We start from the raw sequence: 24368 nt of genomic DNA, 5'->3' as shown, positions 1-24368 counted from the left end.
ATTGCAGTGCTGTTATAACCCAGATCCTTATAGATCATATGTGTGTGCTTTCTAGCACTCCACTCGCAACGTCAGGCATGTCAGAAAACAACTTATCAGATATTTAACAATGTCAAAGGAAAAGAACACAGATGCACACAATAGATTCTTGCTATATGAGTGGCAAACAGAAATAAATATGTTTCTTTTCAAACACACAGCTACCTTGTGACTTAATCATCCCAGGATTAAATCTACCTTAGTCCTTTATTGTGGTGTTTTGGAGTTTCAGCAAAGAAACTAGGGTCAAGCTCTGCTCATTCATAAGTTACCAAGAGATCCATGAAAATACTTAAGGGCTGAATTTTATCATCATTAGCTGTTACATTAATAGCACTAATGTCTTAAATCTTAATACTCTGGCTCATTAGCTTAGGTAAAAGACTATTAATATAAAAGGTGTATTTTAGCCAATCAACAGAATTTATAAAGGCTTTTGTTTTGTTTTATAACATTGTCTCTCTTGCAGTCCTGGTGGTTACTACAGACATTAGAGCATAATAATTCTATAATTAATAATGAAAATATGATCTAACAATATAAATACAAGCTCTACTATCACTTTTGCTCAGACAGAGCTTAACTTACTTTTACTCTATCATAAATCAAGTCTGTTACCCCTATCCATACCTAACTGGTTGATGACTATTGTTTTTCCCCAACAAAAGTACAATGCATTTAGAAGGGGCTGAAGGGAGTCTGGGTTTTGGATTTGCCTGTTTTCCAGCATATATCAAGAAACAAATTATTCTAAGATAGGCTCAGAAATTGGTCTTTTAAGTGACAATGCTGCCTATAGAAAACAAAAGTATTCAAAACATATCTTAACCACCAAGATGGTCCAGTGGGCAAAGGCAGACTCCTCATATTTTGGCTTTTCATTAGAAGTCTCCTGCTATCTCTGGTGTCTAAATGTGATCACAAATAAGTGGCAGAGCAAAAACTTAACCAGAAACGATGCAAACAGACTGTCAGAAAGGGGAGTGACAAGTCTGGCTCATGGATACACATACACAGTAACCCAGAGTCAGGGCCTACACTCTAAACCCAAATGTAAATTCTATATGGGTATACACAGAGAACACCACTGATTATGATGGGATTGAAAACCTGCAAATGTCCTTTCAAGGAGATTCCAATTACAAAGTCAAGCATCATTAGAGCATCAGTGACTGCCTGGATCCAAGAGCTGCTTCTGCAGTTTGAGGGGGATGTTTTCTGTTGTTCTGTTCAGAATAAGGAGGCAGAATGTCCCAAGCCCAAAGCGGTACTTGAGTGAGTGGAGAAATGCATTTAAGAAATACGTACTTAATTTTTTGTTTGAGTATTATCCGTTTGCATCCTGCATTAAATTAGGAACTGCATTTTTAAGTTCAGATGTAATTAAAATAATTAACAATAGCAACACCAACTATTTATTACATAATTAAAATACTTTCCACACTGTTCTTCATGTGTACTTGTTCACTTCCTCCAGACATAAGTAATGTGTAGACAGATACATTGTTTATTTACGACCCCAGTGACAGTAAATGTGGCATATGTGCCTACAATGTTTGACAGATAAAATGAGTTATTTACAGAAGCTGGGTTTATTATGTATGAATACTGAAACAGTGATAGTATTTGGAAACTTCTCCATTTATTTTCCCAAGAGCTTGTTTTAGTGGAAATTGTGTTTTGAAGTGCTACATAAAAGGATAGCACAAATAGTCCAGTCCACTCTGTAATGCAGTCATCACTGCTGTCTGCTAATTTTAGAATGGTCCTTTCTGACTTTATTTTTACAGGTCTTGATTCATACACTACTGAAATCAATGACAAGTTTTCTAGAAGCAACTGTGTTTGGAATTCAGTCCTTATAAATAATATCTCTGCAGGAGGGTAGGCTCATTTCTGGGTCTCTCTGTTTGGCGTAATATGGAGAAAGTATAGAAATATGAGAGGAGGGAAATGGAGAGCACTTTTGATTTATTAACCTTAGGTATGAGATGGGAAAAAATGCAGAACACTTTTGATCTATTAAGCTTAATTCTAAAGGGCTAAAAGTTATTTCTAAAAATTGCTTCCATGAGGCCAAAAATAAAAATTACACTGACTTTGGCAGGAAAAAAAATAGATCCTCCTGGAGAAAATGCATTGATTATTCCTTTCTGGTAAAACAAATAAGCTTAGACACCAGATTTTGAAACAAATTACATGTATCTCTTTTACTTGTGCAAGACTGATGTATAGGGGGGTATTTTTCTCCTTTTCCCCCAACAATCTCCTTTACTCCATTTTCTACCCTTAGTTTTGAAATGGCTCAGGGCGCTCTCACAGAACACTGCAGCCAAAGTCAGCGCAGTGAGCACTGCCCTGGCTCTAAACCTGCTGCTGTGAAGTGCTGCTTGTTGTGCAAGTGTGTTATGCAAGATGCTGCAAGTTGGAGAGCCCAGAGTCAAAGGTAATCCCTATGGAGCCTTGCATAACAGCCACATGCAAAATTACACTGGTGGCTTTTCATTGTTTCTGCAAGTGGGTTGTTTTCTTTTTTTGGTTGTTGAAGGTTGGGTTTTTGTCTTTTCAAATGAATTCTGCAACTTAACATTTTTTCCCAAAATCCTGATAGAGCTGTGTGCACATTTTGCTTAATTTTCAAGTGCCTTTACACACAACCTATATGGCACATATTTTTATATACACAAACTCTTGCAACAGCTATCCAGGCCTCAAAACTTTTGGAACCCTTTCAAGGAATATTTGTGCTGTCTATTGTGGGCAGATCTGAGTTATCTCAGTCTGTGTTTCTGGCTGGAAAAAAAAAAGTGTAAGCCTGAGCTGAAGCTCTCAGCACAGTTTATTAGCTCAAACACAGAGTTGTGGTAAATGCCGCCCTGTGGCTTTTTTTTTCCCCCCTTCCTCAGAGCAGAGAGAAGGCAATCATTCATGAAGGAATGTTCCAAAATATCTGCTAGGTTCTTTGCCCAGTGTGACACTCAATCCAAGGTGAGACTTTGCTACAAGGATGTAGGATTACAATAATCCATATGCAAAGTCCAGCCTTCACCACTGTAAAAATACACAAGAAATGGTGGGAGAACACATCTGAATACCTTCTCTTATGTACATAAATACAGAAGCTTTAGCTCAACACCTCATACACATGTATTATAATCACCTCAGGGTTTAAGAGCAGCTTGTTCACTCAAAGCTCCCTAACAGCAGATATTGGATTGCTTCTCAGGTACAGAGCACTCGACTTGAAATGTTCAGACTTTTCTATGACAACAGAGTATATGTTGTGCTGCTGTCACAACACCACAGCTATTTGCAACCTGCATCTGATGGTATATAAGAGGGAAACAGGGGAAACAGTAAGCCCCAAGAGTCATGGGACATCAACATTGTGGGCAAAGAGGATCTTGCTTTGTTTGGAAAAGGACTAAATAGGAAAGTAGTTGTGAGAACAAAGAAGAATTTAAGAAATAATTGTATGATTCCACTCAGCAAGAGACAGACAAGCACTGCCAGTAGATTTAAGCACTGAACAGAACAGAAAACATTCAGCTGAAAACTGATTCCCTTGGGTCTAATTTTTGGTGGAAGGACCAGAAATTACAATTGTTAGGACCTGTGATATTTGTCTATTCAAGGCCAAAACCAGAAACCAGATGCAGTGAGGATCTCCATGTAGCTCCATGTCACAGGAGACAAGGCAACAAAACCTGTAATTCCTTCCCACTTCTATCGTGTGTGCTCTATTGTGAAAACACAGCAGTGTACCAGGAAAAGCCCTTCCAGCCTCTGTAAGTGTGGATGTAGATCTAAGTGCTCACCTACGTACTGCTTATCTGTAATTTTGGAGATTTGTACATATGCACAAACACAATGCAATTTGGTGAATCACTGCCAGAAAAATAATCATCTATGAAGTCCACAAAAGCTCAAGTTAATACGGCACAGAAGTCAATTTTACTTCCAGTATTTTGAAGAAACAGATGCCCACAATCACCTCCCTGCTCACCATGCAGTGCCCCATGTTAGCTAACAGGAAAACAAATCAAATACAAGGCCTTCCCACAGCAGGATCCCAACTCAGCTTGGCTTCCTTAAAGGACAGTACTTACCATGGCTCATCTGGGAGCAGTATTTCCTATATATTTGACAAAAGAAAGCCTTTTCTTCAGCACCAGAGCTGCTTGTCTTATTTTAGCTATTTGTTCTTGAACAAACATATCTTTTGTGGTTAATGAAAGGGGAAATCCCTCTCTCTGTTCATGCCTCTGTTCCCTTCAGTCCTTCAATGATCTGCCATCTGCCTTGCCCTAGGAACTAAAATGACTGGAGCAACCAAGAACATGGAGAATTGTTCTGAGCACCCATTTCTGAAACACCATCCAAGATCTCTTATGGAAAATCTTCCATGCTTGGCTGTAAAGGTCAGCACCCTTTTAAGGTGCTTAGCTCTGAAAGCTGCCTCTAGCACTTAGAGAAGTTTTCCCATCTTAAAGAGCTGAAGAGTGCAGCCCATGGTGAGGAGAAGGCAGGGTCTCCTCCACTCCTGCCACCTGCTGATACAGGTGTTCATGGTCCTTACAGGGAAGCTACAGAAGTCAGGTGCCCTTTCTCTCTTACTAGGACAGGTAATTTATCCCAGGTCACTCACTACCTCTCCCAGGGCCGGAGGATGAAGTGCAGCACAGCAGAAGTCAACCTGCAGAGAGAGTCAGTGCCAGAGAGCACAGGGTGTGTCTTGGGGGAAAGGAGGAGACAGAAGGGGCTGGGAGGCTCTGGTGTGACTTCTCCTGAGCACCAGAGAGCATCTGGAGTGTGTTACTGGCATCCCTGCAGAGTTTCTCTTGTTTTCCTTTCAACCTAAATAACTTTACTTCTCATATTCGGGGACCACACCTCAATCAACCAAAACCAGCAACTGGGGAAGCTCAGATTTTTTTCCAAAGTGTGCTCCTCAGAAAAGGTAAAATGCTAACAGAAAGGCAGTATTTTTCTTTCTAGCACCTGGCTCTTGCAACCAAGAAAAGTCAATAGTAATATGATATTCCTGATTTAGTTAAATCATTTAGAATCTGAAATCTGGTTGCTTATCTGAAGTCTTCATTACAGCTAAAGAACTGGCTCTGCAAAAGGGGATGAAAATTACAAGTAAATAGACATCTCTCACAAAATCTGATACTTGGGACTAGGAACTCAGAGCAGGCAGTATTCTAATAAAAGCAGAAAAACCCTATTATTATCAAAATAAATCAAATATATTCAATATATCAAAGTATATTAAAAACTGCAGCAAACAATTTTCTTGATGAAATGCAGGTGCAGTTACATCTTAATAAAAAGTGTTTACGAAAAGAGCATTTGCAAATTTTAATTCTTCTTCTCCTCTGAAGAGCAATAATTCTCTACATCCTAGTTTTGCTTTCAGTCCTAAATAAGTTTAATTCAGACTGATCATTTATGGACCAATTTTGCTTCTTCTAATAAAAATCGGAAAGCCTTAGCCCTCATATGGAATTATTGGCATTACCCACAGCAGTACTATCACAAAAGGGCAAGACAGGTCTGTATTTTACCATCGCCTCAACATCCCACAAAAAAGGGTCTGCTTCTCAATCTGGTTTATTTTGTTTATCTTTAGCACAGTGAATTGGGTATTTTATGTGTCAAGGAACTGGCAAGAACCAGTTTATCACTACACAGAGGGGAAAAAGCAATAGCACTTGTATGTAAAAATTAGTGAGATTTAAATGTACTTCTTTGTATGCAGTATACAGAAACTTGGTGCATGCTGCCCTGCCTCCACTCCACTCCACTCCACTCTGCCCAGTCATTTTCTATCTGGTAGAAAAAATTTATGACAATGAAAAAATATCAACCATTGGCACAGGCAATGCTTATCCCCTTATTGGCTTTTTGTCACTCCACAGACCTCAGGAAACTTTAATGGTCAAGTTTTGCTCTCGGAAATACTGGCAAAGCTCAAAATCCCTGATTTCCAAACTTTGGATCTGCAAACCATTTGTGGTCCATGACACCACAGTGCGTGGTGCTCGCCGTAAACCCATGTAAATGGTGACCTTTGTGATCACAGGATTGTGGAACGAATGATGTGGTTGCTAGGATAATTGTTTGGAATAAAAAGTACCCTTCTTAGTATTTCCCTAGCTAAATTTGTGCCATATTTCATGTCAGTGTGAAACTGCATGTGTTGGCGGGAAGAAAAGATGTTACAATCTCTCTCTATTCCCATGCAAAATAAACTGTGAAGTTTTTCTTCACAAGGAAGGCACTTAAGAAAGCTACTCCTGGATGCAAAGAGAGGTTCAAAATTAACCATGTTCAAGTGTAAGTAGCATATGTAGTGCCAATTATATTTTTGGGGGAAGTACCAGGTTTTCTATGACATGAAAGTTAGGGTTTCTTGACATCAAAAAGGATTAAACTGAGTTAAGGTTACTGACCAAGAAGTGAAGGAAGCCTTCATTCAGGATGAACTCTAAGTGATAAAATCCAAATCCTGACTCCCACAAGCCACCTGAGGATTCTTATGATTTTCTAAGTTTACAAAGTATGTATTAGTGTTTTAACATATTTAAGAAAGAATTATCTCAATGTTCATATTTAAAATACCGGCAGATGTAAATGGATGTCTGAGTATTTACAAATAGCAGAAGCAATTGCCAGCTTGTCTTGTGGATTTAAGCATCACAGCTTGCATTCCAGCAAAATATAACCCAATGAGTTTAAACATCTGGGGGATAAAACAATGGGAAATTATTCTGAGGACATGTGCAAAGGGAAAGTAGCATGTATCAACTGAAATATGTTTAGACTGGCAGTATTAATTGGCAGTATTAATGGGGATTGAGGCTTAGACCTATGACCACGGACTTCTCTCAGAGATCTTTGTGAATCCAAACAAAATTTCCAGGCTCATTAGCCTGGAAAGTGACTGAATCTGTACTTATCTTGCCTCTTCCTCCCTTCAGCTCCCCAAACCTTTTCTTTAAGCTCAATGTTACAAGACAAATAGCTACTTGAGCAGCACCCATAGAAAAAATTAAAATCACCACCTACCTTTTTTAACTTTCCTGAACTGAACGTACATAGAATTATCCCCACTAATGTGATTGTGGGTGACCAAACCTAAAATACAACTCCAAGAAACCTCTTGGAAGTGGTTTCTTCATGAAAAAGAACAGTCATTCCCTCTAGGAAGAGAAATGGATACTCTGTGGGCCAAGCATGGCCTCTTACTCTCAGTGAGGAGTTTGGTATCTATAATGCTACCACAGGTATCTCTACCTGCCTTGTGTGCATTAATTTAATAGTGTGGATACTGTTTGATTCATTTGCATGCTTACCTAAATTTATGCTATTCTGCTGCTCTTAAGATCCAGTATAAGAGAATGGAAAACAAACTTTGCAATGACCCAGCAGGAAGAGAAAGGCAGAAGTGAATTCCTCTACTCACAACAAGAGACCTGGTGTTGGTATTTGCTACATCACACTGATTTTTCACAGGACAGATGTGAAAACTTCCTTTGGCCTGAGATGAAACTCTTAGAATTTTTAAACTGTTTTTCTCTTGCTTTATTATATGAGGGAACAATCCAATGTTTCTTTCAAAATAGGACATGCTATCACTCTGCCATAACAAAAGCCTGGTTTAGATTGGTTTATTGCCCAATTTTTAAATGCACATTGCCACAGCATTTCAGAGGAATGTATTTACATTTACCTTTCTAAAACACACAGTATATTATGTTGCAGTTAAAAACCCACAAACTCAATCTGATATTTCTTCACTAATTTATTCCCAAGCCAATATGTATTTTAATGTTCCAAACTGTTGCTAATTAACACATGGAAATATTTTAACATGGATTTTGATTAATTCCATTTAACAGTCTAACCACTGCTAAAGCATATGTGGTGTGTCATTTCTTTCTTTTGAGGAAGGCATTGGCATTAAATCTTTCAATCTTCCTGAGTACCAAATGCTAATTTCAGGAAGATTAAATAACAGACTGCAGTTACAGTTTCCTTTCTTTACTTCCCAGAAGGTGAAATGAACATATTTATGTGGGAGGAATTTCTTTACTGCACAAGCCAAAATACAGAAATTAGATTTTTTTCCCCAACACTGCTAATACACCAGCAATTGCCTGCCAACTAAATAACTTTAACCTATATCTGCAGTTCATGGAGCATTGCCAAGTTATATGTTCAACTTTCTTTCACTGTGGTTTTTTTTATTAAAGTATTCCCATATGATGTTTTCACTTGCAGCTCCTAAATGCTTTTCCATACTTGAAGCAGAGACTACAGCTCACAGTGGGGTGGCTCTGGCCATAACACCAGAAATGCTCACATAAGACCTCCTCTGACTTTCACATTTTGAAGGTATGTTATACGTATGATTCATGTTGTGTTGTGGCAAAAAACTTAAAATCTGAGTGTAATTCTGCATGTCAACAAACAAAAGGACAGAAAACAGCCTGAGGTGTGCATGTGAGTAAGGACCTCACACCTGTGAGAATGCAGGAGACAGAGCAGGAGAGGCTGCCTGGGACCAGGGGTCAGCGAGTATCAATCCAGCTGTTCATGAGATGGAGTCTGATCAGCTTAAGAGCAGTTAAGCACTTCTGTTCTTGTGATCTCCATCAGAAAGGTGACCACACCTGAGCACTGCAGTGGCTCTTTCCCATATGGTGAGCCCAGTTTCACTGTGCTTACACCCCCTGTCCAGGTGCTGCTCTATGGCCAGCATGTTCCTGCTGAGAGCCCAACCAGAGCTCACTGCACATTCACTTCACACCTGCATCTCCTCCATGTCCTCCTCACCTCTGTTGTCTGAATAACCTTTTCTTCTAAGTCTTTCCCTAGGTCTTATTTTACCTTATGTTGCAATGTTCTCTGTAAATCTTCATTCGGCTTCTAATATATGGTGCTGTCCCTCCTCCTTTACCTTTCACTAGCTGTATTTCTGTCTCAACTGCTCATGTAACATCTGAAGTGTTTTATGTTTGATTTCCTACTCTGTCTACAATACCCAATCACATTCTGCACCATTCAGCTGTCCTGGCATTTGCAAGGAGCATTCCAGTTGTTCCTTACTGATCTACACCTACCAGATACAACAGTCTAATTTTCTACTTGACCACCATTTTCATCAGGATTAAAACTTTCTTCTCCTGCACTTATACCCCCTGATTATCTTTATGCTTCTTTTTACATATTTAACAGGTGTGTGTTGGATGCAATGCTTTCATCATATTCACTAAATGAGTGGCACTGGGAGAAAGTAAATTATAGCTTCTAGGGAGAGTCCCTGCTGTTATACAAGGAGCAAAGGCTGTCCAGAGAAGCCCCAGGTTCAGTCCTAGTGATGATTCACAACAGCTGTCACTGCCCATGCAGAAATGTGTGCACACTCTCCTGCCTGCACTTGAAAACATGTGACTTCTGTGTTCTCACACTACTTAAAACCTCAGTTTCTCTACAAAGAATAAGGGTAGTGAAAAAAAAATCTGAAAGTTATGACAGGAATAAGCAGTGAATATGTAGGTAGGTTTTTTCAAACTAGCTGTGTGTTACTTTAGAGATTGCATCAGCTAAAATAAAATTTAACATGGCTGGTGGTAAAGTTTTAAAATGGCCAGTCATTGTAGTACAGAAGGCCAAATGCTGATACCTGAATATCTGCCCATCCTGTTCTCAGAAAGAAGCAGGCATGCTATTCACTCAAGGACTGATCACAACCCAGCGTGAAAACACACACCATGTAACATTCCAATACATGAAAAAAAAAAAAAAGATTCCCATCTTTTCTTACATGAGCATTGTTTATTTCACTGTTCAGAGAGAATGTTTTTATGAAAGCAGGTCATGATTCAGAAGAGTACTGAAAAATAGTGCAAAGGCTCCACCTTTATTTCACCTGCTGGGCCGGTCCTAAAAGAATGCCTTTGTTAGCTGACAACTAAGCAGACTACTAATAAAGATCCAAGAACATCCTTCCTTATCCATTTGCACACCAGATAGGTGGATACAAGGTGCTGAAAAATTAGCCCTACCAACTCCTGGTTATTATTCAAAAGGTACATTAACAGTCAACATTGAGATAACATAACACTTAATGCTGGTTTTACGCAGCTTGTGATATTTTCCTTAAAAAAAATGATTGTTCCATAGTCATACACCAAATTTAATGTCAAAGTTATGAATATACCCTACAGTCCCCCTGCAGCCTTTGAATAATGCCTTCACATCTTTGCTCAAGCCAAACAAATTCTTCTACTGCTCTCCCCAAAGCCTCTGAGGTCATTTTACTTTGTGACATTTCATAAGACACCAAATGAGACAAGCAATTACTCTGGCACTGGGAATTTCAAAAGGTTTACAAAAAAAATAAATCACTCTTCAAGACACCACAGGTCTCACTCTTCCCAGAGTTAACTGTAACTTCACTTAGACTTTTTTTCTTCCTCACAGCAAGTCAGAATTAGGAATAGCTTACAAAACAAAAACCACTAACAAATGAACAATGGGAAAGAAGGAACCTAACCCTTCTTTTCCCAAACCAAACACACACGGTCAGTTCTTTCAGCCACACTTATTCAAGTGACTTTAAGTGCCCTGTTCTGAAATGCAGACTTCACACTGGTCACAGTGGTTCAAAATCGGGCCCTAAATATGCTTATTTATGTTTGATTTAAAATAGACAAGCTGTCCTCTCTCCATCCCTGCAAACCAGCTTTGCTAGCCATTGTCCAGGCCATGGGACAGTAGCCTTCAAAAGGCCACAATAAGAGGTCTTCAGTCGAGTGGTGTCATATGGTCTTCATTTAGAAGTATCATAAGAACATTACTTCTCACAGTATTTACAAATTAAAAACATATGGCTGTAACCTCTAATACTGCAAGAAATACTGCTCTTTGGGTTTGTTTTTGGCCTCAGACTTTTGAAATATGAACCAAGCAAAGGGATTTCATCTTAATGCGTGATTCAGCCCATTTTTCTTCCAAGCTCAAAGTCTGGGGGACAGCTAAAACTGGCATTTGAAAAAAGTGATTTGCCCAGAACTATGGTAATGTACTACAGTTGGCAACTAGAGTAGCATGTATATCAAAAAGGGGTGGGGTTGGTTAAAGGCATCTACTTTCTAATAAATTTAAAAATAAAAAGGTATTATGCTGGCTTTGGTTCCTATAGAGAGTTTTGTAAGTCATATATAAGCCTCTTGCATTTACTATTTAGGTTCAATCAATATGGTTATCTACCTGTCAATTTTTCTTGCTCTTTAATGCAGAAGGAGAACAGCCTTTTTTATAGCTAGCTCAGAAAGCACTAAGCAAATCAATACATGCAGCGATAACAGAATGATTTGAAACACGTAACAGAAGCTTATCACTTTGCAGTATACTGAACCCGTCAAAATATTTTCCTAGAAGTAAAGTGAAAATAGAAGTTCTCCATTTTTTATTCCATAAGTGGAAAGTGACATAGATGTCGTAGGCCTTTTGGATTTGTTCCTAGCTTTGTATTTTCAGGAAAATTTTGTACATGAGCATTTGCTACTTTGCAGGAACATGAAGCCAATTCTGCTATGAGATTTAAAAACTGCCTTAGAATCAAAAATTATCTCAATTGCTCTTGGTTCCCCATCTCTAAACCATTATTGGAAATCCATGCATTGTTCTGGGGAACTGGGCATAAGGTTTTCCAGGAATGCAGCTTCTGATGTTCCCACAGACCTTAAAACCCTCTGCTTTACTCAGTGCTCCCAGTAATTTGTGCTTGAGGCCAGTCTGAAAAGTGCAGGCTTTCTTTCAGCTGTCACCTGCTGTGTTAGTCAATTTGAAATAATTTATAAGCAGCTGATTCCTAGAGGTTTAAATATACATACATGTATCAAGATTCTGGATTTTAAAGCAGCAGAGAGGATCAGCTGTTATTGTGGTCTCTAACATCTACTTTTTTGAAGAAATGCATAGGATTTAACTATGCAGCTCTCTTTGAGTGGTAACAATCATCTCCCATCATAGGATTTAAGTAGGTGGAATTCTGCATAATACAAAAGCTCTTTGCAATATTCCCGGCTTGCCACAATTTATCAGATGTTAAACGCAAGTTCAAAATTAATATATACGTATTGCAATGTAAGTATGCACGTAAATACATACTAAAGAGATGGGAGTTAATAGGAAAGGAACAGGAAATAATATTTACAGGTTGAGGCTTTCTGTCATTTTCTCTCCCAGTTTTAGCTCCAAGACCATTGCTATCTACTCTGTGTCATGAGATCTGGTGGATTTCTGCATGTGCCCCAGGAACTCCCATCATGGCCCAATGGCTTCCCAGTTCATGAAGATCTGCTCCACAGCTCCTGAACCTCTGGGGCTGCCAGGCCTGGGCACTGGTGGTTACACTGGGTTTTGCTCAAGGCACCAAACCATAAAACATTTCACCTTCACCCTTAGAAAACAATACTGATATGAAAAACCAAGCAAAAATGTAAAAGAAATCAACAGGATCACAAAATCACAAAGAAACCCTTCCATGGCATAACTAAAAGTTTACAGAGGCTCTGCTACTTCTATTCTCCACCAGAAATGGCCACTGATGGTGAAGTCAGGTCTGAACTAGCTCTGTGTGGGTGAGCCAAGGTCTGGGAATCACACAGCAGCCCCCACTCAGAGGCAAGGATTAGTCCACAGGTGTGTAAGAGCTGCTGACCACCTCCTGACCCCAGCTGGTGAGTCTGTGTGAACTCACTGTGAATCTCCAGGACCCCAGAAATCACTGACCCACGATCCCCTGCCCGGCAGAGACACTTTGTTAATGCCAGCAGCGAGGCATTAACAAAGCTGTCTGCAGAGAGCAGCCGAAAGATGGATGGGCATCTCTGATGGCAGAATTTGGCCCAGAAAATGAACAAAGATTCTTAGAGCAACACCTCAAGTGACACAAATTATGTTATAAAATTGATCACTTCCTTACACATGGCAGAACGTTTCCAGGGCACTCAACATCTTATTCCATTAAGCCATGATAAATGACACCATATTTCCACATCAGTCTGAGCACTTCTTTTAAATCTGCTTGTTCAAATATTTGGTTACTTATTCCCCTCTCTCTCTGTAAGATAGCAAGAACAGTCTTTTTCTTTTCCTAATGGATGCCATTATTGCAGGACCATCACCTAGGAATTTTATTTCTTTACAGAATTCCCCACCTTAAGAACAAGCAAAACTTTGACAGAATCACTAAAAACCTTTCAGTGTGCATTCTATCTGCATACACTTAGGAACTTGAAAAAATAGATTCAGATATAGAGGAAAACCACAGAGCAAATTATGCAGAAATGCCCCAAAACAATTCTCCTATTGCTAGCTTGAAGATCACCACCAGCACGTGGAACAGTGTTAAGATGGAAACCTATGGAGTAGGAACAAAATTGTTTCAAGCAGATCACTATGGCTCGAGGTGGCTTGGGAAGGTTCATAAATTGATAAGCACCACCAAAGGATCATAAGCCTCCACATCAATTGTATAAAGATTACAACAGAGCCACTCACTGCAGTCGTTCTGAAAAGGTTATGGGTTTCACAGGTGTGCACTGTCAGTTCTGATTAAGCTTAAACTAAACCAGTTATCTATAATGTTGGATTGGAAAGAGTTTTATAGCTGGACGCAAGGTAAATCAAATTCAGGATACACATCTGTGTAAAAACAGAGGGCCAAAGTTCACAGTCCTGACACAGGCGAAAAAATCCAACTCTCCAAACTCAGGAGGAGATTTGCCTGTAAAAGATCCATCAGTCTGGCTATTGTCCTGTGTTCTGTCTCAGAAAGGAAAGTTATTTTGTCACAGCTTTGGGTTTTCTTTCCCTCTTCAACTTATTATTCAGTCTCAAAATGCAGACTGCTTGAAGATTATTATCTACTTTCGATTCTAAATTGCCTAGAGTTTACAATTTTTCTGAACATGAAATTAATTATACACCTATACTTTTCACTACGCCTGATATAAACTAAAATAGCAACAAATTCATAATGCAATTTTTCATATTTGCAACTAGGAATCCTCCCAAAAACAACAGTTCATATCAGAGGTTCCTAGAGCTATGCAAGAAGGATATGGGTGAAATTCTGCATCCAAAAAACATTGTTAACAACTCAATCAATTTCATAGTGCCAGGAGTTCACTCAAAAAGTAAAGAAATTAAAAATGCATTCTTAGTAGTTGACACAAATTGCAAAAGGTGCAATTTATTTCCAAAAATACTTTGCATTAATTCTGCACTTTAAAGTGCTTCTATTGACTCATAGCGTTAATAGATGGCAAGAGCGAAAAAAAGTATTTGCTTTTGCAACATCATTATTTCCTTTGCAAGCAATTATTTACTTGCCAAACAATGCTAGCGACAAATCGCAGCAGACTCTGAAGTCATCTACACCAGCAGATTTTTAACCCAAGGTAAAAATAAACAGAAACATCTGTAAAGTAATCTTGCAGAAAGCTACGTTTATTAACAAATACATTTCCTAATAAAACACCATCTGCAAGCAACCCTCAGCTTCCACTTGATATAAATAGGCCTTTTACTGTTTTCAGATGCAGTTCCCAGAAAATTATTCCAAGCTCTACTGCAAAACACATCAGTCTTTGTTGCTGCCTGGAATGTTAATAAATAACATCAAGTTTTTAAATAGTCAAACAAATTATTGGCTTGAAACAATTATTCCAATAGAAAAAGCTGACCTTTTGCAATAAAGTAGTTTAAGAATGCATTGCTCCTCATTCCTAGGATAAAAATATTACTAAGCAGGGAAATATTTTTGGGAAAACAGAAAGCTATGAAAACCCCATCTTGCAATTCTGCTTATATGTACACTGTACACCTACCTTCCAAAGGTTACAGGCTTAGAGAAACTCAGCTAAGAGAAAAAATACACAGAGTATAAATAGTTCAATCCATATCCTTATTATACATTTGTGCTTGGAATGGACACGAATATGAACCAACTAAAATGTTCCTCACAGGACTACTGTTCTGACCAGCAATACAAAATTCAACAGATTAAACTGTTGGTTGCAGAGACTGGGACTGAATCCCAGTATTAAGAGCTCTTCAAAACGCATAAAAGCTTCAATGGGACACATTTTCATAAGCATTATTCACAACTTAAGTCATATTAATTCCAATAAAAAGAAAAAAAGGAATTTAGCAAACTCTGCAAATAAACTCCTTACTGGCAGGACTGTTTAATACCACTGAAATTTGAACACTGCCATTTTTCCTTAGAATTTAAAATAGCAATCTGTCTATCAAACTACCTACTAACTGAGAATTAAAGAGTAAAAATTGCAGATGAACTGAGATATTAGAGTACCCTGTCCAGAACCAGTACATTAAACTACATTAAATATTGCTACTGGGACTACCACAACAAACCACCGAAAGAAGTCATGCACATTCCAGAAAAAGGAATACACTGTATTGTTTATTCCAGTAATGCAACTACATATTTCCAGAGAAAAATATGTAGTGAATGTAATACTCAAGCAGTACTAGAGAGAAGATATTTTAAACCACTTACTTCACTAACAGGAGGAATGTTGAGCTTTGGTACTTTGTTCTTCGAGCTAGGTGTGTTCACTTTTCCTTCCAGCAGTGCTCCAAAGGACTGATTTCCATATCCACTCTCAATCTCTATTGGGGGTTTCAGTTCAGGTGAGTCATTGGGTACCTGGTCCTGACCATCCATAGGCCTGACATAAGCTGTAGGCTTTTGCTGGACCATGCTGTTCTTACAGTGAAGTCCTGGTGGGAAATTCTGAGTGGAAAGACCATTGTTTGCAGTTAACAAAGAAGTGGAAGGAAGTGGAGATCCAGGACCATGGCCTACAAACTCAAGCTCTGTGGGTGACTTCGAATGACTGTTTTCTTTGTAAGTGTGTTCTCCAGGTGCTGACTTTGCATGAGTGTGCCTCCTCGAATGTGAAGATGTTGCCATAGCATTTGCTTCCTCAGCTCCCCCACTCTTATGCTGCTCACTCTGGCAGTTATAGAGATCTTCATACCTGCCCTGTGACTGGTCATGAGAAGAGCTGTGCTTTGTCCGACTCTGCTGACCACTGGATTGGCTTGGCTGGGCCCCACTGGAGTTGTGACCACTGCGTGACCAGTCTGTCCTCGACTTCCTGCTGCTCTGGTGGCTGTGCAGCAAAGCAGAATTAGATGACAATGAAGAAGGTGGAGGCATTGATGTTGATGAGTTGCCGCTGATCTGATGAGATGGGATCATCCTGTTCCTCGGTTCTGGGAAAAAGTTCTGTTCATTTTTGTCAATGGGTGTCTGTGGGACAGAATTCTTTGGGATTCCTACAAGGTGACTCTGGTTGGAGTGGTTGGTTAACAGATCCTTCATCTCATCATAATTTCCCAATGTGTTCTGGACACGGTTTGCAAGGGCGTCGCCTTTATTTGTCTAAAATATATTAAAAAAAAAAAAAGACAAGAAAAGCGTGAGTAAATTCCTGATTTACCATTTACTGCTTAGAATAGTTGTCTTATAAGATGGCAAATGTTAGCTGTTTAATGGTGTCATGCTGACATTTAATTAAATTTCAATTACATTTTGCATATGTTATGTAAGAAAAACCTATCAATAACTGTGTTCAAAGAATCTCTTGAAACAGGCTTGCATCAGTAACACTTGTCTACTGCTTCCCATTTTCTTAAATATGCTCTCAGAGAAGTGTTTAAATTGCATCAGTTATGGATGTTAGGCGCAAAATAAGCTGGGTTTATGTCAGAGATGTTGGGCTTGTACATTTCATATCGTGCAAAACACGAATGCACAATTACTGGCTACTGAGCATTTGAATTGTAATCACAGAGTTGATATAAGTACGTTATTGCTCCGTCAGCCCCTTGACCCACAGTCCTGCCATAAATAGAAGCTGGGTAGTTTGTAATAGCACCAAACTCTTCACGCCAGTTTAACTTCAATTACTTTTCCATAGAAAGTAGAGTTTGACCTGAAGTATCTAATCTGAATCCAGAGAAGAAAAAGCTTCTACCACATGCTATGGTAGGTTCAACTAAAAGAGCATTCAAAAATATTTTCTCATGGAACAAAAACAGACATGATTGCCACATTCTTAAGCATCGGGATTCTTCTGCTGTCTGCAGGCTGGTTGTGTTTCTTAATCCTGCTTTTCTTTGATTTTCAGTAATTATTAAATAAATACTGACTCATATTTGTTTCACTGCTATTACACTTTTCCTTTTGAATCATTAAGTTTCTTTTCCCTTTCATTTGTAAAAAGCTGGACAAATAAGCTGGAAGCTATAATTAATACACAGCTGATTTCATCTCTCTTCCTTTCTAACTCACCCCACATGGATGCAAAGCAGCAGCCTTCCTACTGACCTTTCTGTTCTATTGAAGTGACCAGCAGAGAACTAAAACATCTTATTCCCCATGCTCATGGCTTTACAAGACTCAAAGGATAAAAACAAAGCTGAACTACAGTTCCTGTTCAAGCAGATGGTTCAGTTCTACAGTCTGGAATTAAATGACAAAGTTATGTCATGATACAGCCAACTCTACTTCTGTTTGGAGGGTTTTTTTCACTCAATAAAACAAGTAGTGCCACAGTCCAATGGCACCTTAACACCAGGCCATTAAGATAGGGAAAATCAGCAGCAGGAGCTAGTGCTTGGTTAGAGTATCACAGTTCTTTGGTAAGGGATCCTTCTATGCCCCTGATCCCACTTTCCTCAAGTATTAAAGAGAAGTTTGAGTGATGAAAAAATTCATGCATGGATTTCTCCTGAAATATCTACTTACATTAGACACTGCTGAACTAGTCAGAGGATGAGCAGAGTACTGAACATGCCATAAAAAATGTTAAAAAAAGAAGTTAATAAATGCAAATTTCCTTTTGCTCATTCTCAGAGATTGTAACATATATTAACACTGCACTGAGGCAGTGATTTAAAAATTAACTGTTCAATGTTGTTCCCATCTCTATACATTTTGCCAGTGCTCCTAACTGATACAGTTAATAATCCCAGTTGTGGAGAACCACGAATCACTTTAATTCACTAAGTCCCTAGGTTGGTCATTTTAGTGGCAAAAATTATATTCTAGCTAAGCCAAGAATAAGCTCTTTGTATATGAGCAGTCTCCTTCAACTGAGTTGCACAATGAGCTGTTTGGGCAGCAGCCAAAACCAGGCTTTCTCTGCTCAACCCCCAAATTTAAAACAAGGAGATTCCATTGTGCTTAAGGGCCCAGCAGGAATTATGATTCGAAGTCTAAACACTTACATACTTGTTCTGTTTCCTCCCTGCCCAAGCACTTTAACTCCTTACGGGAGAGAACATGGGAAATAACAGTACCAAAAAAACCCCTGACCACCAACCTTCACCTCTGTGGTTCAGCTACACTTCCAGGGAGTATTTACCTTACATTACAGAAAGCACAAGTTAAAAAAAAGAAAAGGTACTGACAACATATTATAACTGTAACACTTCAACATCCCAACACACTAAATGGCTCTTGTCTAGATCCTCACAGAGAAAATGTTTTAACTTGAAAGTGGATCTTTTCAATTATTTTATGTTGGAGGTACTTATTCTCCCAGTGTATTTTTTTTTCACACGCCACATGATGATAAATATAACTTTGCTTGATATTAATTCTATTTTATGCCTAATGTTCAGATCCTGGGGATAAAAGACACTGTATAAATGTTAGGTGTTATTATTTTTATTATTATTCATAGTCTTTTACAGGGAACATTAATAAAAACATATTTACTGAAAACCATGGAGATTAAATTATTTTAAACATCCTTAGCATATTTTAGGTACACTAAAGCTCATATCCAATGGCTACTGAAGTCTCTTCAGTGGCGTTTGGACCAGACTGCAAAGCAAAAAAACCATTATTAATGGTAATTTGGCTTACATTTAAATAAAATTAGAGCACACGCAACTAAGATCAGACTTAGGCATCATATCACAATCTGAATGAGCTCAGGAATGTAATGCACAGTTCCATCTGCATTGAAGACATAAAGCATAACAATAATGTTTTTACTTTATTTCCACAACAAATTCAGGGCTCACACAAGAAGTACAGGATTCTTGAGAAGCCCAGATATCAGCATGAGAAACACAAAATCCAGTCATAATTTCTGCTTGCTCTTTGTTACTTCCAGACTGGGGACAATTTCTACCTTCATATGCTGGATAATTGGCTGACTTCCTAAAGAAAACCTCTGTATGTCTTATTTCTTGAACAGCATGCTGAATCACAATTTTGTTGCTATCAAGGAAATGCAGCATTTTGAGTATTTCAAGGCATAAATTATATGCCTGGTTTATGATTCATGGCTAGTAGCATTCCCCCTCATTCTAGGCTTCTGTTAATTTAGGAAATGCACATCTTCCTGCATTTGCTTCTATTTCTTTCAAAAGCTATCTATAATAGAATCCTACTGGAAGACTAATTTGCTAGCTAGCTATTGTATTATAGTTTTACAAAGGAAAGAACTAATGCACTCAAACTTATAGGCCCCATTTACAAGTGTTTTTTGAAAATTTGTGTGCAACTTGAGGTTTCATAATTCATTCACTTCCTCATGCCTCATAGTTAAACTAACCTCCACGGATTAGAAGCTGAGATCTTTTTTATGCTAAGCTTGAAAAGCATAAAGGGGCTTTACCTGAAAAAGATAAATGATTTAATATTCACCAAAGGCTTCACAATGGAAATGCAGCCCATTAGGTTCTCTTTCTCAAGCTGAACTCTTCTGAGGCAATTCCTTTGAAAAGTAACAAAAATACTCCTACTGTTTTCTTTTAAAATACTCATCTGTGAGTAATTCAAAACATTAAAAGGTATCAACAATTCAGTAGTAAAATTACAGCTTCTCTCAGGAAAGCTCCAACACTGCTTTTTCAAATGTCTGTTGCTGTTACACTGCAGGCCCTTCTCTGATCCCTTCTGCAAAATCCAGCATGCACAGGTTGCACCAGGGTTTGAAGGCAGGACCTGCAACCCACTCGCATTAAAGAGCAACACAACCCTTACTGCCTGACCTTCCCAAAATAATGCTGGATGTCATCACATTGTCAAAGGTGTTGTTTTCCCACATGAGACAGTGGAGCTTCTAAAGGAGACATTTATCTTTTAACAAGCATGGAAAAATGTATTTTATACACCCACAGAAATAAGTATCTCTTTCATCTAAGTGCACACATACATAAACTACAAAGAATCAATGTAGAAACACGCATTTGTCCAAAACTATAATGAACACCCACGTTTTATTTGACAGAGGGAAAGAAAGAGGCTGTAACAGCTAGAGCAGAGAGATGATAGACGAAGGCAGATACTCCACACATCTCATAATACACAATGGCAGTAGGCTCCATGAGAAAATCTGAGCTCCTTGCTCTTTTAATGCACCTTTTAATATCAATTTCTTAGTGCAGTCTTAGAACAGCTGCCAGTTTTTCAGTCTTTAAAACTACAGAAACAGCAGTGGTGGTTTGCCCTACCCTGATCCTACCTAGTCCCTCCTCTGGATACTGTTGAAGCAAATGAGGAAGGAATGATAGACAAGTAAGGATACTAGGTCTGGGAATAAAAGAAAGAAAAAGAGATGTTTCCTGTTTCCTGAAACCTGCTATTCCCAACCTTCTCTTTGTCACTGGAGTCTCCATGTCAGCTCCCAGGCTCAGATCTTTCAGAAGTGTACCAGCTGTACCACGAGCTGATGCTCAGCAGCAGAGCCAGCCCAGTGAGGATGTGGAGCCTGTGCCCATCACTTTGCTGGGCAGTGTTTGATCTCACTCTGCTCCCACTGAGAGTGACCAGAAGAGACAAGTGCAGCTTCTTGTGTGCACAAGGCCTTGAGTCTCATGTACACAGAAACATCTGGTCATCTCAAAATAGAGAAGAGCTGAAAACAGCACTTGCAGGATATTTGTTCTCACATCAGGGTCTCTTCATTTTATTTTAGAATAAATGCAAACTCCTGAATTTAATTTTGCACTTACTTAAGGATAAAAATCACTACAAATCCACTAAGAGTTAGATTCAGCTTTTATTAGTGCCTAGGAAACACTACTGTGGCTGGGTCTTAGCAATGCAGAACTTAAAAAGGAAACAGTGGTTTATCACTTTGTCCCTTTTCTTCCCCTAGGTAAAGTGAAGGCAAGACCTACCCTTCCTATTTAGTTTTGCTTCTACCTGTTTTTTCAAATTTAAGACTGATTTAACTACTTTTGCATGCAAATTTCTCTCAATTTTTCTCTTTCACAATTTATAATTATAATGCTTTCTTAAGGCCATATTGTATTATATTTTGCTTAATCACATGAAGTTTACAAACTTCTCTGCCAAGTAAGTGAAAAAGCAACTTAAAAAAAATTACCTAGAAAGACCACCAGGATAATTTTTGGCTTTTTAGTCATTCAGTTTTTGAAAAGAAACCCTGTACCCTGTGTACACTTGGTGCAAATACACACCCACTAAATAGATCTAAAATCAGATATTGTCATTCTTATTATACAATAGATATTGGTGATATATGATTTTAGTTCTTGCCACAAAATTTTGCAGTATTTTGCATACTGGTCTACCTCCTGAAATCCAAATAACCACTAACATTACTCTGATGGAATTATCCATACAATATTTACAATCATACTGAGTAGCTACATGGACTAGTAATGTTCCACAGGATTAGTTCAGCATGGTATCACTCACCAAATATCTGTCATGGGTAAGGGATCTCAGCCTTGGGTAGGGGAGGAATCCTTACCCCTGAGAGGCATCCCTGCTCAAGCAGAGGGTCACCTGGGGTGCAGTGCAGCTGCACTTCAGGGAGAGATCAAACTGGGCTCAACCTGGTGGTGATATTTACAGGGTAAAGTAGTTGGCTGCTAATCAAATAGACGAGATAGACGTCTTCACTTTAGCTCTGATATCTTGCTCTGTACTTTGGTTATCTTCCACTTCAGGGTTTCAAAACCACCTTTTGAAATGTTTGTCAAGACACCTTCACTGTCTCAAACATGAGCCAGGGGCTTTCCAGCTGGCAAATTCATGCCAAGAAAGAAAGGCCTGTTGCTCCTCAGCCAGCCTGAACCAAAGTGCAGCCAGGACTCGAGTGCATCCATCACACTTTTGTGGTCTATAATTATTAGATACCATGTGATAATAATGGCAGTCTTTTCTCCTCCTTTTTGGGTGATTTTCAAAGAGCCCTCATCCTCCCTTACAGCTGCTAACAATGTAAAATGGAAAGATGAAGTGGTGGCCTTTCAATGGATGTCACTGATTGGGAGGAGAAAGAGATATGGAAATTTACATTCTGATGAATTCTTTAGGGAATGTCTTACTGAAAATCAAAGCAGCAGAAATCATAAAGGGGGACATCCCTTGGTGATGAAAATCTCAGGCAGCAAAGCTCCTTAGAGAGAATAGGACTTGTAACAAAAGTCCCTTTCATATCCTTGTTATGCTCCCCAAAGATTCAGTCTCCCAAAAGACTTCTTTGGATGGTTATGATTGCACAAGAAAGATTATGGACTCATTATTTGTAGAGAGGACATTGGTTTTAAAAACCCAGATATATTTTCTTCCTAAAAATGAAAGAAGTTATTGTAAGCTTTGTAGGTACAAACCACTTGTAGAAATACCAGCTGCACTTACTTCTACTGCAGGACTTTGCTGTGTGTTAAGAGGAAGAAATCTTGAACTGGACTGTAACAAAACTCCTGATTCTGCCAATGCAACCTGGGTAGCACATCCAGTTTGCTCTGCTGCCATATGCTGATTTGGATAATCAGTCTATTCAAGAGTGGAAGTACCAAGGCAGATGCAATACTTCCATTTCTTAGAGGTGATGAGCTTTATCTGTATTTGTGTAAGACATTCTGAAAATTCAAAATGTAACAATGTAATTTACCTTGTAGGGTTCCCCAAAGAGGTTAAAACCTGAAGCAAAGAGATCTTCATCTTGCTGGACTTCCTGGTTTCTTCTCTCCCATTCCTTCCGCTTAAGTGCACTCCGGTCTTGCTCATAGTGACTGGAGAAAGATGAAAATGACAACACATTATTTTCTCCATCATTTTGTTACATGTTTGTTACTATCAGTAATAGCAACAAAATATCAGAAACAGTGCAACTCTTGAGGACAATTCTGAAAGAAAGAGCCACTGAATAATTTTCCCAAATTTAAATGTGGAATCATAAAACTACACAAAATTGGGCAGTAGGGCAGTCAGTACACTTCTAAAATGGAAAGCGTTTTAATGAAACAATGAAAATATTGTTTACCAATTTACAGAGCAGTATGCAGAAGAATAAAATACATTCTGACATCTTTGTACTAGCAGCCTGTAAACACACGTGCACCTGCAGACAAACACACACACGTCTGCCCACAAAGCATGGGTCTGTGCACGGAAAGCAAATGTGAAGGCAAGGAAGCACAGCAACATCTACAAATCCATTACACTGAACATCCACCCCAAAGCTCCAGTTCAGCCTCGTGTGATTTAGACCACCTAATTCTGTCCCACTTCTTGTTAACAATTTATGTATGGCTTCATTGTAGATGTCAAAGAGGGGTTAAGAAGTGTTTTGTAGAAGCAGGCTGCCGGAAAAGATTTTAGGATCGTTGATTCCAGGATCAGATAATTCTACACACAAACACAGAAAAGGATCTAGCAGCTCGGTGCAGCAATGGTGAGTGGCACTTATCTGTGTGTCAGCTTGCTTAGTGCACCTGCCAGACCTAGATGACAGGCTGAGAGACCACATTCACTTCTCCCCTGAATAACACTGAAGTACTTTGGTCTCTTGGCTCTGCAAACTACCTCCTGCTCCTCTAAGGGAAGAGATATAATTAAAACCCTGAAGGAGAGGGAAAAATAGCAAAGGAAAGAGGAAAGGAAAAGATGCATACTTCAACTTGCACTGACAACCTCTCGTGTGACAAGCATTAAGGGACACTTCTGTGCTTTCAAGCCGTATTTGATTTGTTATGAGGCTTTTGGCTCTGCTTTGTGTCAGTTAATTAGCTCCCGAATTCCAGATGACAATTTGAATAGCAGATTCGGTGCATGCCCTGATGTTATCTGCAGTAAGCACAATCTCCCTGATAGATCCTGGCCGTGCCTGCACACATCCACACACAGCCTGTATGTACAGATGCTTACACACAAACACACATATTCCAGCTGTAACAAAGAACAGTTAATTCTCCTATCTCTGGTGAGAATGAAT

General features: G+C 38.9%; 1 protein-coding gene across 5 annotated transcripts in view; it reads right to left on the bottom strand.

Moving 5' to 3' along the window:
* AFF2 (AF4/FMR2 family member 2) overlaps positions 1 to 24368 on the bottom strand; it is a 332371-nt gene that overhangs the window by 224114 nt on the left and 83889 nt on the right. For all 5 annotated transcript variants that reach the window (XM_041396527.1, XM_041396530.1, XM_041396528.1 and 2 more), the window contains exons 2-3: positions 23046 to 23166; positions 15647 to 16537 (exon numbers count right to left, since the gene is read on the bottom strand). In XM_041396527.1, the coding sequence (XP_041252461.1) occupies positions 15647 to 16537; positions 23046 to 23166 (1012 nt within the window). The remainder of the gene's footprint in view (positions 1 to 15646; positions 16538 to 23045; positions 23167 to 24368) is intronic.

This window comes from Onychostruthus taczanowskii, unplaced genomic scaffold (assembly GCF_017590055.1).
Source record: "Onychostruthus taczanowskii isolate IOZ18803 unplaced genomic scaffold, ASM1759005v1 scaffold13, whole genome shotgun sequence".
In the NCBI taxonomy this organism is placed as follows: domain Eukaryota; kingdom Metazoa; phylum Chordata; class Aves; order Passeriformes; family Passeridae; genus Onychostruthus; species Onychostruthus taczanowskii.
The sequence above is the reverse complement of the archived record's forward strand: the minus strand, read 5'-3'. Positions and strand labels throughout refer to the sequence as shown.